Consider the following 13,018-nt stretch of genomic DNA (forward strand, 5'->3'; position numbering starts at 1 on the left):
GTCGTGCTTATTATACGCTTGTCTTTCTGAAGTATATAAAGTTCATTCGGCGATATTTACAGTGAGCGTAATTATTCAGCAAAGAAGTTCCATTAAATTCTTTTGCGCGGCGCCGAATTTCTGATACCAAAAAGTTCAAAATGTTGGAAAAGGCCTTCGGTGATGATTGTTTGTCACTAGCAAGTGATTTTGTTTGCTACAAACTATTCAAAAAGGCTCGAGAAAGCGATGACGATAAAACTCGTCCAGGACGGTTATCAACTTCAACTCATGATCAACATGACAATTAAATGAAGGAGTTGCTGATTGACAATTGACGATTAACAGTCAGCAATCTTAACGGCGTCGCTGGAATATCGGAACGAACAGTGACCACCATTTTGAAAGACCATTTGGTCCTAGGAAAAGTGATTGCTCCCAAAATCACTCAATTTTTTCAAAAAACATGGTCGCGTTAACGGCTGCGAAACAATGCGTTCCGACCATCAGGATGTCATGAAACGTATAATTACTGCCGATAAGTCTTTGATCTATGCTTACGACACGGAAACAGATGATCAGTCTGCCAAATATAGTGGCAAAAATGAGCCGAAGCCGAAAAAACTACGTCAAAGCTGATCAAAAACAAAGGTTATGTGGACAAATTTCTTCGATTATCGAGGTGTGGTGTACGCCGAATTCCTTCCGACCGACCAAACTGTTAAGAAGGAATACTACTTGAGTATTATGCGTCGTTTGCGCGAAGCTATTATTACAAACAAGTCATAATTATGGGCATGCTTAAAATGCACCGCCGCATTTTGCAATGGTCATTCGTGAGTTTTTCGACAAATTTTCAACCAATATCGTTCCGCAACCAACGTATTCGCTTGATTTAGACCCGCGTGACTTCTAGCTATTCAGCAAACTCAAACGACCGGACACGAAAAACCCGTCCGGTCGGAAACGACGGTGTCATTTGAGGAAGAAGTAAGCCCTGCTTCACAAATTAATGAAAACTATAGCAAAGCTGCATAAATCGAACTTCATATTGCTTCCGTATGCATCAGTGGCGATTTCGCTGATTTTAAAAATTCTGGGTCACTGTGATCTATCATATGCTATTCCAGGCTTGATAATCACAAACTATTTTTCTATTCTCAAACCTTAAGGGAATTGCTGCTAGAGAAATATCGCCGAAACTGAAGGCAATTTGTTATCAGAACTGGTATCGAAACATTTGAAGGTCAATACTATCGTTGTATCACCGTCAATGGCAATTATGTTGAATAAGTAAATCGAATTTTGCTAATAATACATGTTTGACAAAAGTCAAGAGTTTTTCTTAAAGAAAATATGAGCTGACGAACTGTGCATCCCGCCTCTTAATACAAATGGAATATTTTGCGCAGTTCTGAGTAGTATTTTATACACTTAGAAAAAATATATACAAATAATATATAAAATAACGAAAACTTCTGTTTGCATATATTACTTCATTATCTCTATCCTCGTTAACTTTGGCCTGCTGCACATGTGTCCTTATTTAATATAAAAAAATTCTCAGAAAAGAGCAAAATATTTTCTCATTATATTCGATATACGTTGCTAGGCGAAGTTCTGAACCGATACTGATTTTCTGGCACGGAATCATAGGATGACATTGTGATTTTTAGTTGGTTATTGCACCTAGCACAAATATAACAACCACACAAGTGCAAGAAGTTAGCGACGTTTTCTCAAAGTATGTTTTTAAATAAAGATTTACCAGTCATTGCGATATAGTATTAATCATTCATTCATTCGGTTTTTTTGTACGAACTTTACTCATACGACATGACATACCCAATAATTTCCTAATATATTTTTGCAATGTTACTCATACGACACGTGCAACGCAAAAGAGTTCTGAGCAAAAAGTTACTTTTCGTTCTCTATCAACTGCATTGAGACTATTATAACTATTAGACAGAATTTCATGTTTCTTTTAGCTATGCCTCCTTCTTACTAGTCTAAATAATGTACTGCAGTCCCAACAATACTTGGCATAAACCCCAAAACAGAGGTGTAGAAATAATAATAATAACTTCCGGCTTCATTAACTTTCGAAAATCTGGAGTCTAAAGCTTTTGAGTTTATACTGAATGTATAGTGCATTAACAAATAAAATATTTAAATTTACTATTAAATATTTTCAAAAAGTTTAACAGTCTAATCTCAAGCCCCAAGGATAGGAAGTTCTCTTTGAAACTAAACATCGAAAACAGAGTGAGGAATTGGAAAGAAGTGGGGTTGGCGCTTGGCGGCGAAGGCTGTTATTAGAGTTAGATACACTAGATCACTGCATCGCAGAAACTCCTCTGGCTGTTTCTTCTCAGCTTACACAACTGTGAAGTATTTGTAGGCGGACCGAAGCCGTTGAAGGTGTGCAGTGAGCTTTTCCACAGATTGCGCGAAGTGAAGACGGAGAGTAGGAGGTGTCGAAGGCTCTTCATTCAGACTATCAGACCACAATAGCATCTCTCAAATGGAGATGGCTGCTATTAAAGTAGTAATAGGTGCACTTCTCCGAAGTGCGATTTAGTTCAGAGAAGTGTGCATTTACTTCGATAACCGAGCGACTACACCGGCTTTGAGTTCCCTGACTGTGCGCTCAAAACATGTCAAGGAGTGTATGATCTCATTAGGAATCACTTCAAGCTTCCTTGATATTAGACTTGTATGGGTGCCCGGTCAAAGCAAAATCGCCAGTTACTGAGCTTACTAGTGAAGATTTAAAGCGAGTCGTTATTTTGAGATCTTCTTACGTTTTGGCGTTGGTGCTTTCAACCTCCTGTGAGCCCAACCAGCGCTGGGGAACAACCAGAACTTGTGCGACTGCGAGATCCTTCTAGACAAGAGTAAACCGTTATAAGACCCTCCAACTACTGGCTCTTACCAAATTCAATTTTCCCGTAATGATAAGTGTGTTCACTAGACTCTGTCCAATAGGTTTAAACGTAGAACGACTAAATATTTGACCGGATGAACTTTGTCAGTGCCATATGGCGAAAGGCGACATGGCAGCCTTAACCTCCTACTTCTTCTTCTACCTCTATACGTATTACTCTGCTTTTGCCAGACTGAGATCGATATATCTTGGTAGACACGGCTTTGATTATTAACCGCCCCAAAAATTTGGATCAAAACCTAAAACTTATCCTATCCATTCATAAATCAAGGCTATTCAAATACCAAAATGGGCACATGGGGTTGGTGATGCGAATATATAGCCTATCCCTCCCAAACGTCAACCTCACCTTCGCGCGGTACCCCCCGTTCACTACGAACGAGGCTCTGACGACCGAGTAAAGGCGGTATAACCTGCGAGGAGGAAATTCCCACGCCATTGCCTGCCTAGAGGCGAAACCGGCAGCCACAGAACTCTAGGCTCGGATGCAGAAGGCTAATCACCTACTCATCTTAAACCCTCTGATTAGCGAAACCGAAATAAACAAAGCTTTCAAATAGTAGATAATCAAAAATTTGAAGATTTCAAGAAAGGTCATCATGCAATTCTTATGAAAACGTTATTTTTAACTTAATAACTAGACCAGTATATTCTTGGAACTTGCTAATATTAGTATGCTACTCAATACTCACCACTTTCTTTTCAAAAACATTTTTTTAGAAATATTTACAGTTATGAGTCTATTTACAGCTTACCTTTACCAAATTATGCCCAAACCAGATTTGTTATATTTATTAACCGTTCAATCATATGCATATGTACAGCCATGTAAATATATATATATTCTGTATATTGTATATATGTTATTGTATGCCTTAAATGTATGTATATATATGTACATATGTATGCATATCAGCTAAGCCCGCGATTATGCCTTAAATTAATTTTCCAGCAAAAGCATATTTACAAGTTCAAAAATATTCAAAAATAACTTCAATACAAACAACTTTATTCGTTTAAAAATAAAATCGTTTTCGGTTTTTTTTATGAAACTATACAAAGTTATATATTTTATTAAGTAGCTATATATATTTAAGAATATATAATACAAATATTAGTTGCGGTAAAACTTTGTAGAATTCAATACAAGCATACATGTTAGTAATTGTTGTTTTTTTATTTTCAAAAACCATAAAAGCCACTAAATAATGCATTTAAAAAATTGTAGTTTTCGTAAATGCCTCTTTGAGATTTTGTCATATTCGATATATATATATAAATGTTGTATATAAGTACACACATCTGGAAATTCATATTTTTTCACATATGTGTAAGCAAATATAGTCAAGCTAATGTAATGTAAATATGTTTAAGTATATCGAAAAAATATTGAAATTTATATGATACAAAGCAGCGAAGAAAATCAAATTAGTTTCGGAATTTTACACTTGGCGTAAAGATTAATTGTTTGAAAATCGAAAAAATAATGAAAATATACAAAACTTTACAATGTTATTGCATTAATAGATTTATTTGCGTTAATTGCAAAGTTGCTCCAGCGCTTAATATTTTACCTCGGGATCGTCGATGTTGTGTTTGATCTCATTCTCATATGAGTTCTTCTCCAACGGTTCGCGACGTTCATCCGATTCGCTTTCGTCATTCTTTTTGTTTGGTGCGGATGTTACAGGATTTCCGGCCTTGGCGTTGGGTGTTTCGGCAACGTCTTCACCCGACTCGAGCGGACGAATGTTGACCAAACGCACCTTGTAGAGATTATCAGCATCGCCGTAAACGGTTTCGTTTACTTCGATCTTATGACCATCGACAACCTAAAGTAGCGGTAAAAGCGTTAGTTGCAAACTAAAAAGGTGTACTTATGCAATTAACGGTACCTTCACAGTTGAAGTTGTGTTGCCTTTCGAGGTGTCGAAGGCGCCCAACTCGTCGGTTGATGACCAAATTTGGCTGCTCAGGCGACGGAAAATATCTGCAGGGACGAAAAAGCATATAATAAATATTTTTTGCGATATCAGTATATACTATACGTAGAACATATACTATATATTAGCTCATTCAATTCGACGCTATTTTGCTACATTAAATATTAATTAACCGAAGAAATTGCAATAGGGGGGTCTCTCACCCGGGACTGTTCTATTCTTTTCATTGGGGGTGTTCTTTTTTTACGTGACGGGTCCCAAACCCAGCGCACAACCCTTGGGGAGCATGTTTTGTCTTCTCACTTTAGCTTGCATTACTTTTTGGCTACCCAGAACAGAACCTTCACAATCAGACTGAATGACTGACACATGGATGACGCTACTAGAATCGAATCTATTTCATTTTTAGTTAGCCCTAACCTGCAAAAGGCGGAAAATTTGACAGCTGTCGAATCATTAGTTTGTGAATCAGATCATTTTGAGTGAAAGCACTTTTGTTATTTTGAAAAAATTGATATTTTTTCGAGTGTAGATAAAATATTGCATTTTGAAGGGGAAAAAATACAGTGGCAGCAAAAACTTGACTTGATGACGAGTTTCCGAATACTGCCCCAGGAAAACCTAACATCAAGGATTGGTATGCTAAGTTAAGACGTGGTGAAATAAACACCGAAGACGGTTAACAGAATGGACTCCCAAACGAGCTTGTTTGGGACAAACACATCGAAAAAGTCCACAAAATAATTTTGGCTGACCGTAAAGTGAAGTTCATCGAGATAGCAGGCTGTCTTAAGATATCATCTTAACGTGTATATCATATCATTCACGCATATTTAGGTATGAAAGAGCTCTGTGCAAAATTGCATATAGCGCGAGCTCACTTTTGACCAAAACCAACGACGAGTTGATGATTCGGAACAGTGTTTGCAGATGTTCAGGCGGAATAAACCCGAGTTTTTGCGTCGATATGTGACAATGAAAGAAACATGGCTACATTATTTCACTTCAAAGTCCAATCGACCGTCTACCGAGTGAACGATACACGATGAACCCACTCCTAAGCGTAGAAAAATTCAACAGTCGGCTGGCAATGTTAAGAAAAATATTTTTTTATTGACTAACATGAAAAAGGCTGGACTATCAGCAGCGACTATTACATAGTGTTATTGGATCGCTTGAAGGACGAAATCGCCACCACGAGTCAGTGAAAACGATGATAAGAATCCATGAGTTGGGCTTCGAGTTGCCTCCGTATCCACCGTAGTCTCCAGATCTGACCTACAGCCCCTATTTCCTGTCCTCAGATCTAAATAGAACGCTTGCTTCGTCGAATGAAGAGGGAAACACCGAGACTGAGGCCTATTTTGAAACAAAGAACAAGTCGAGTTACAATTATGGTAGCGGAAAGTTGGAGTGCCGCTATAATCAGAGTATCACACTTGAATAAATAAAACGAATTTTGCCAAAAGAATGTGTTTAACTATGGTAGGCCTTTTCAATTGAGCTTTTAGTACTCATTTAAATTAGGGAGCTATTGTGAGAAAGGGTTGATTCAAACATGGGAGGGAATATTTGGTTCATTACTGGTTAAATAAAAAAATAGCTTTTCACTAAAATTATTCGAAATTTCTTCAAACTGGTACAAAGGAAAGTTGCTTGCTGCAAAATTTACGGCTTTTAGATAACCTGATGTAATACCTAAACAATATATTATACACTGATTTGATTAATGAACACAAGTGGAAATTATTTCTTTGTAAATAATAAATGAAATAACAAATTATTTTTCGAAAAAGTTCCAAACAGTACGCATTAAGAGTAGCTGACTAATCAAATATTTTCGTTTTAAAATATATGTATGTATGTATTTAACAATTTGTGATTTATTATTCACAGGAATACCGGATATTTCTTAGTTATTTTATTTATCTCAAAGGAAGGTTTTATTATTGTACACAAACTCACATTGCGCTCCCAAAGACTATTAAGCTTGAAACCTATGTTATATAACATACATAAAAATGGAGTATTCACCTACTCATACCATACGCAGTGCTCTCTAAACCCGATTTTGAAGAGAGTAAAGTCATACTCTTGTACATAGTAAGACATTTTTATTTATTCCAAAGCTTTGTTTTCTTGTTGATAATGTTTTCATTGTTAACTTTGAGAAGTATTTCCCCATTTTGAGTCTTGGCGGATGTGGGGCAGTAGGATTGTCATGAATCAAAAGAATTTAAAACGTCAAGAAGCAAGACAAAGACATACGTGTATGTATATATATGTGTGTATGGGTTAAAAAAATAAAATTGTGAAGAAGCTTCTTTATGACCTTAATTCAAATAACATATGCAACCACGAATTCACCGAAATACAATACTTGAAGTAATGAGGAATGTGTTCTGAGTTTCAATTGTTTTGAAGTCCAAAAATAGCATTTATTGCTTGCTATTCTGTCTCAGTTTTATTATGTCACTTTATACCAGTTACTTTGTCTCAAAATATTTTACAAATTTAGCATAGCTGGTTTACAGCTCCATATGCGGAAACTTGTCGTCAAGCCAAAATTTTTCGTGAACTATATTTGTTGTCTTCAAAAGGCAATATTTATCCACATGCGAAATTCCCTTTCTTTTTTAATTTTTTCACAATAACAAAGACGAGGGTTTTTCAATTGAACTGTTAGTTATAATTTAATAAGTATGACGAGCTGAATCGATATAGTCTGCCTGACCTCTGGCCGTCTGTATACACACGAACTTATTTATACCTCCGTTATTGAGAAATCGATCTGAAATTTTGCACCCGTCTTTTTGCTTCTAGAAGCTGCTCGTTTGTGAAGACCACCGATATTGGACCACTATAACATATAGCTATCATACAAACAGAGCGATTCGGAGTAGTGCAACCGAAGTTAACGTTTTTCTTGTTTTATTTAGCGGACTCACAACTTGTCATAACGCATCGTAAGATCATAAAATCGTTAATTTTCAAACTTGTCATAACTTATAACTTTATGAGTCTATATGAAACCCCTGATTGTATTTTCTTTTAAACCGCAAGTAAACAATTCTGAGTCACAAAAACAGCCCACCCTATAATGCGTAGTCCATTACATATGTATGTATGTACATATGTACAAAGTAGTACCATATATATTTATATTTTATAGGAAATGGACTTTGCGTGCACATTTGCAAGCTGTTTTGTCGACTTTTTATTTGCATTGCGTGATTATTTGTTGTCTTTCTATGTCCAAGTTTCTATTCTTAGCCTTGTGCCTAATAGTCTACCGTATTCTTAAAGGTTACGAGGGCTTGCATTGTATGCTTCGCTTAGTTATTCTTATTTTTATTGTACTTCGTTTTTTATTTTTCAATTTCCAGTGGACGGCAGTGGACGTCTTACAAAACACAATTGATTTTGCACGACACCGTGTGGAGAAGAAACTATTTAGGCTAATTTTCTACGGCATTTGGATGTTTGAAGGCTTCACCTAAGGCGTATACCGCATGATTGCTCACATATGTATGTATGAACATATAAATACATAAGAGTATATACTACATATATGGTAATAAGAAAATCGGAACCAATGAGACAAGCACTAGAGCACTCAATTCTAGTCGTGCACTTTGTGAAACAGTATTCCTCTTTGAGACAAATAGAGTGTGAATATATATTGATAATTTCTTTTACAGCGACAACAATCTAGCACTTTCTAGAAATTAGAAAAAAAGCTTTGCGCAAAACGAAATTGGACATACTGTTTATCATTGAAGCCAGATTTTCGAAAATTTTATATTCCTTCGAAGCCTACTAAGCCGGATGGCCGGATTATCGCACGACACTTAACTAACAGACAGCAAATCCTCGTATATGACGAATGTGATCAAAAAAGACGAATCGAATGTTTTTTATTTTGACAGCGGCAACATCGATTTCTTTCGGTACGAAAATGGAGGTAATTCATTGTCCAGCTCTCGTTCATTCGATAGTTTTTGCTAGTGAAACCTTACAACACTTAGCTGCAGTATATGGTACCCTTTTCCTTCCATAGCTACCGTCCAAAAATTGGTATGTGGCTCACTCGGTATACACCGAAACTGTGAACATAGTCCGGAAAATTTGCTCCGCAGACAATAAAGGATATTCTTCCACCGCTTTTCAGTGATCGGCATCAAATACCTTGAGAAGGTTGAAGCTAAGCCGAGTTCTTAATCAAATTTGAAGCCGAATTACAGAAAAAAGGGCTCTAACCAACGATAGAACAAAGTGATATTTCACCGTGATAACGTATCGGCTCAGGTTCCAGCCGTCGGCATGACCAAATTGTCGAATTTACCACGAAGCTTTGTCTATATAACGTATTCTCAAGATTTGGTACCGTGTGTCTTCTTTTTGTTTCCAAATGTCAGTCGCAAAGCAATATTTTTGATCGAATGAGGAGGCTATGAATTATTATAATGGATGATTAGTTTAGGTAATTGGGTTGATCCAAGATTGTGTTATCCATAAACAGCTAAACGTGGATCAGATATTCATAGTGCTTCGACCTTGCCACAAATTCATTAAGGCGGTTAGTATCAATCCCAGCCACTTCCTTAGATTCGACAAAAGTATGCCTACCGCGATATTTCAATCTCAGTCTGACAGATCTTAAAGACCTCATATGAATAAACTATTATATTAAGCCTAAATTTACTAAAAATGTACATAAAATTTCCTTTTCGTATCACTTTCAAACCCTTCCAAAATAGACAATAAATACGTACCTTCAAAAGCATCGAAGAAGCCCAAATTGAATGAGAACGGCAACGGATGTGGCTGCAGGAACGGATAGCCCACACCAGTATCGATGACGCCCCTGAAATCTTTGAAATCAGGTTCACCGGCTGAGCTTTCATCCGAGTCGTCAGTTGAATGACGACGCGGCACATTAATCACCTCAGCATCATCGCTTGGTGAACCGGCTGTAAAGAGAAAGAGAACAGAAGAATCAATTAACGCCTGCAAATGCAAATCAAGCTAACACAACACAGCTAATTAACTGTTATGGCGGCAATATTAGTATGTCTACATATGAAAACGGTCTATATGCTCCTGTGCGAGCTTTATACCGAATTAATATTCAGCAGAAATGCACAACATTTAATTTGCCACATGTCAGCGTATTCAAAAATTATTTAGCAAAATTTATCAAATCACCCGCCCTGCAATCTCCACGTTTCCCCAGGGATGTAGCGTTAACAAATTATGTAACGCTCGCACGCTTGTGGCACATTTTGACGCCGCGAAATTTAGGCGAACCTTGGCAAACAGCCGTCAGTTGGCGAACCGTTACGCGTACCGCGCCGCTACGTCAGCGGTTTGTGCACTAAATATTACCGTGACTTAAATGTGAACGATTTTTGTGTTGCCGCACCCACACCGCTCTCTAATCACTGGCTTTTCCGCATCATCATTTCTCTCAATTATTTCGCGGCGGTCTCAGCTCCTCATTACCCCCTGATTATATGTATGGGTGTTTAGCAAAACCAAAAATTTCGCATAATTAGAAACGGCAACGAAAGGCGTACGCAGGAATAATGTTTCCGGCCCATTCATCACATTTTTCGGCAGCCACACATGACGAAACCGTGATTCAAAACACTTTTATGCGAGCTTCACTTGTTGTGGAATTGTTATGTGGATTCATAAATCTTAAGTCTTCTGCTGTCAGCTAATAAAAACAATTTTGCTGAAATCTAATGCATTTAGTTCGGATGTTTTCAACATTATAATGTCGAGTTCTGCTTTCTACAGGTTGGGCAAAGAAGTGAAGCAAAAGGGTCTGGTAGTGAACGAGGACCAGTCATCAAACAAACAGTCGCCGCATTCGCGGTGTGGTTTCCACGTCAACATTGACAGTTATAACTTCGAAGTCGTTGATAATTTCAACTATCTTGAAATCACGAACAACATCATCAGACTTGAAATCCAACGTAGAATCACTCTTGCCAACAGGTGCTACGGTGGAGTGGTCCGCAGTACCAAGGCGTCCAATAGAGAAAAGGAAACCGACTGTCGCGCTGTTGTAAACTCGGCTAGAACCGCTAAGCGGTGTCTACACAAATAAAGAAGAACGTCGAATAGAGTTTTTATCGTCCGCCTGCTGAGTTGGTTGCCGGAAATTCCAAAAATTATTCCAAGAAACTTTTCTGCCACCGCAGTAACAACTGATATATTGTTAAAACTCATACAAAACAAATTGAAATCAGTTAGAGATGCCGACTTCGATCATCTTAGGAGCAGATTGTGGCTTTTAATTACCTTTCCACGAGCAGACGGTCTTAGTAAGCTCATTAATGCTGTATTTTTTAGGTTTATAGGGATATAGACAAGTTGACAATGAGTGAACGTCAAGACCTCTACAGTTGTCTCTATGACAAGAGTATTCTGTCCGGATTGTTTATGAGACTTATACAGTACGTATATGTATGTATATGACACAATTGCTACAGAAACTGAAACTTTTAAAATATATAATTAAATTAAATAAGTTACATAGATCCTTTTAGAATGATTTTGGACTTAGTATAGTGTCTAAATTCGAAAGAGTTTGTTCTTTTTTGGATTATTTACTGAACTTGTCCGAAGTCGTCACCAAGTTTATTATTTTGGGTTTCAGGAATATCGTATAACTGGCGTCATATTACTTTGAAATAAGAGCTTGTTTAGGAACTCATGCGGTAAAACCCTGTATACCTCAACACCTCCCTAGGTCGTCTCTTTCCTTCTCCTTTTTCCCCACTAGGAGTTTGAGGTTCATCCGTTCTAGTGTGTATGAAGGATCCTTAGAGCCCCTCCACACCTTAGGGTCTCCTTGGACTTCTTGAGAGTACCAAGAGAGTCCGCATTGCGCAATACCAGCGCTTGTTGATAAGGTTCTTTGATTTTCTCGAGCCGTATAACTCGTCATTCGTGTGTGGACAGCGCAAAATACCTAAAAAACTCCTCAATTTATTCTGTAGAGGAAAGTTCGGGTACGAGACAGAGCCAAGCACGAAAGCGCAGTGGAAAATCTTCTTTGTCTACCACCTCCAATCTGGCCCCTTTCCACATCTCTCCCATAAAAACACTGCGTCTTTGTAAAGAACTGCAGATCGCTCATCGGACCACCTTATGAGCTTGTGAAGTCCATTTTCCATACACGTCTTTTTTTCGAGAGAGTTTTTTCCTTGAAGTGAGTTTTTCCGCTTGATTGACGTTTGAACCACTTTCCGACTTTCGTTTCCTGTTCCCCAGCTGGTACCAGCGATTCCGAAGCATACAGTTGCCCTAATATGGTATAAAGTTAGTATATTTCTACCAACTTGCTTGGTATTTTCCTTCCCTAGTAAGACTAGTGTAGTGGTGGACTCTGCACCGGCTCTTTTATAAGCCTTGGCGCTTGACGGTTCCATCACTTTGAGTACTACACTCTCAGGGATAGATTTGGATTTTCTGATTACGATGAGAACGGACACGAAGACCCTCATTCAATTAGAAGTACCAGATCAAATTCCATGCTACTCTGGCTTTAGTTAATCAAAACGAAGGATTGACTTTATTAAACTGTTTAAAAAATTTTCAATCCAAAAGCTGGATTCACTAATTTAAGTTCGAAGTCAATGCACTTAATTAAATAAATAGAAATATTTAAACCTCTTCATTTAGTAGCACTAAAATCTCACACTCATAATCATAAATCTACATCGGTTGCATTGTATTCTGTTAGTTTGTTAGTTAAATATTTCACAAATATGTGCATTATATCAAACTAAGCACCCAATTAAAAAGGCATTGTGCGACACAGATAGCTTTTAAGTATTTATATACACACAATTTAACAGAAAACAAATATTATTTCACAAATTATGAATTTCGCACACAATGCACTGCAAATAATTAATTAATTAAATATCGCAGGTTGCCACACATTTTCACATATTCAAGGGTATTAATGTGTTGACGAAATGTATTTGGTAGACTTTGTTTACGCCCAAAATACATACTATTTTCAAATTTAATCACCCTGACAACGAAAATCACAATATGAAAACTCACAAAAACCTGAACATGAAACAATAGAGACAACCGAAGTTAAGCAGGTGATTATTTATGA

The 13,018-nt window shown here is 37.3% G+C and overlaps 1 protein-coding gene across 1 annotated transcript in view; it reads right to left on the reverse strand.

Annotated features, from left to right (window-relative positions):
• Positions 1–13,018, reverse strand: part of LOC126767268 (uncharacterized) — a 52,566-nt gene that overhangs the window by 11,683 nt on the left and 27,865 nt on the right. Inside the window, exons 3-5 of the mRNA XM_050484832.1 lie at positions 9,648–9,845; positions 4,825–4,919; positions 4,498–4,761 (exon numbers count right to left, since the gene is read on the reverse strand). Of these exons, the coding sequence (XP_050340789.1) occupies positions 4,498–4,761; positions 4,825–4,919; positions 9,648–9,845 (557 nt within the window). The remainder of the gene's footprint in view (positions 1–4,497; positions 4,762–4,824; positions 4,920–9,647; positions 9,846–13,018) is intronic.

Source organism: Bactrocera neohumeralis, unplaced genomic scaffold (genome assembly GCF_024586455.1).
Source record: "Bactrocera neohumeralis isolate Rockhampton unplaced genomic scaffold, APGP_CSIRO_Bneo_wtdbg2-racon-allhic-juicebox.fasta_v2 ctg49_3, whole genome shotgun sequence".
NCBI classification, from domain to species: Eukaryota; Metazoa; Arthropoda; class Insecta; order Diptera; family Tephritidae; genus Bactrocera; species Bactrocera neohumeralis.